The sequence below is a fragment of the Mastomys coucha genome, unplaced genomic scaffold (genome assembly GCF_008632895.1).
Source record: "Mastomys coucha isolate ucsf_1 unplaced genomic scaffold, UCSF_Mcou_1 pScaffold1, whole genome shotgun sequence".
In the NCBI taxonomy this organism is placed as follows: Eukaryota; Metazoa; Chordata; class Mammalia; order Rodentia; family Muridae; genus Mastomys; species Mastomys coucha.
The window spans coordinates 61,399,806-61,401,183 of record NW_022196891.1 but is presented as its reverse complement, the minus strand read 5'-3'; the positions used below and the strand labels follow the sequence as shown (position 1 = coordinate 61,401,183).

At 35.0% G+C, this 1,378-nt stretch overlaps 1 protein-coding gene across 1 annotated transcript in view; it reads left to right on the top strand.

The window, feature by feature from the left end:
• Positions 1-1,378, top strand: part of CUNH1orf112 (chromosome unknown C1orf112 homolog) — a 48,318-nt gene that overhangs the window by 10,082 nt on the left and 36,858 nt on the right. The window contains 1 exon segment of the mRNA XM_031387439.1: positions 294-378. Coding sequence (XP_031243299.1) covers positions 294-378 — 85 coding nt within the window.

The following is a 1,378-nucleotide window of genomic DNA, read 5'->3' as shown; positions in this document are numbered from 1 at the left end:
CTCTTACCCACTGAGCCATCTCGCCAGCCCAGGATATAATTTTTATTCAACTGAACTGTTTTGGTTATAATTGTCATTGGGAAGAGGTAACTGTAAAATCAATATTTCATTATTTTTGAAACCTTAAAAGTATTAGATTTATTTTTAGCAATTATTTGACCCAGTTATTTTCAAACTAGTACATACATGAATTCAGTCACATATTGAGACATTCACTTGATCCATTGAAATATAAGAGAATGTCATTTCATATAACATTTGATTATCTTGAGTTGTTTTATCCTTTTTTGTAGTTCTTCATTCATTATTGGATATCTGCTCTGTTATCTCCAATATGGACCAAGCATTTCATGCCAATACTTGGAAGTTTATTATTAAGTAAGTTTGTTAGTTTTTTTTTTCATATTGTATTTTCTATATCCCAATTCTAAATAGTTAATGGTTTTTAGATTACATTTGAAAAATTTTATGTGGTTGTATAAAACACTCATGGCTCTGCTGCATGACAATCCAGATATTATACATGAAGCTCCAAACCAAACTGAACTCCTCTGTACAGCTCTCTTAACATCAAACAAACAAACCCTAGAGTTGTAGCTAGTTAGCTGGTGTTACTGAAATAGTGGACCATGAACTGGAGTATGCCTGAATCATGTGCCGACTGCTGCTGTCATTAGGTAATTACCAATATCAAATATGGGATTTCTGAGCTCACAAGTTAGTAACTATATTTGGAGCCGACAGTAATCTCTTTGTTATATACCCTTGAGTTGTTCAACCTAATTTTACTTATCAAATAATATGAACTTAAATTGAAGCCTTATAAGGGTTAATATGGAGAGTGCCTACAGCAGCTACTAGATGCTGAGGGGTGAGAAGAGATGTTCTTGGCTATAGGAATAATAAGAAGCCACTTTGTTAGTTATGTGTAACATGAAAAGTCAGTGTAACCCATTCAAGTTTAGGTACTATCCTTGTTCCCTCAAGATGTTAACTTGACAAAAAAGTGATACAGTATCACTTGAGAGCCATAATGTGCACCTGAGTCCTTGAAATCACTAGTTTTTGGACCATTTGGTTAATTTTTATTTATCTTAGTTTGTTCATCTTAAAATAGGACAATGGTAACACTGTCTTGATAGTATTACACTAAATACTGAGTTCCTTGTTGTGAATTGCTGAATCTTCACATGAATCTTGTGAATGCTCAGTGAATTAGCTACATGCCACCCTCACCCCACCAAACCAGCATTGTTGTCATATATCCTCCACTCTTGGTCTTTTCCACTGTTAAGTGTAATAGCTGAAGCCTTTCTAGACACGTCTTCCTTCTCCAGCCCCTCTCCCACTGTTGGCTTTCTGCTCTCAGTTCTTCAGC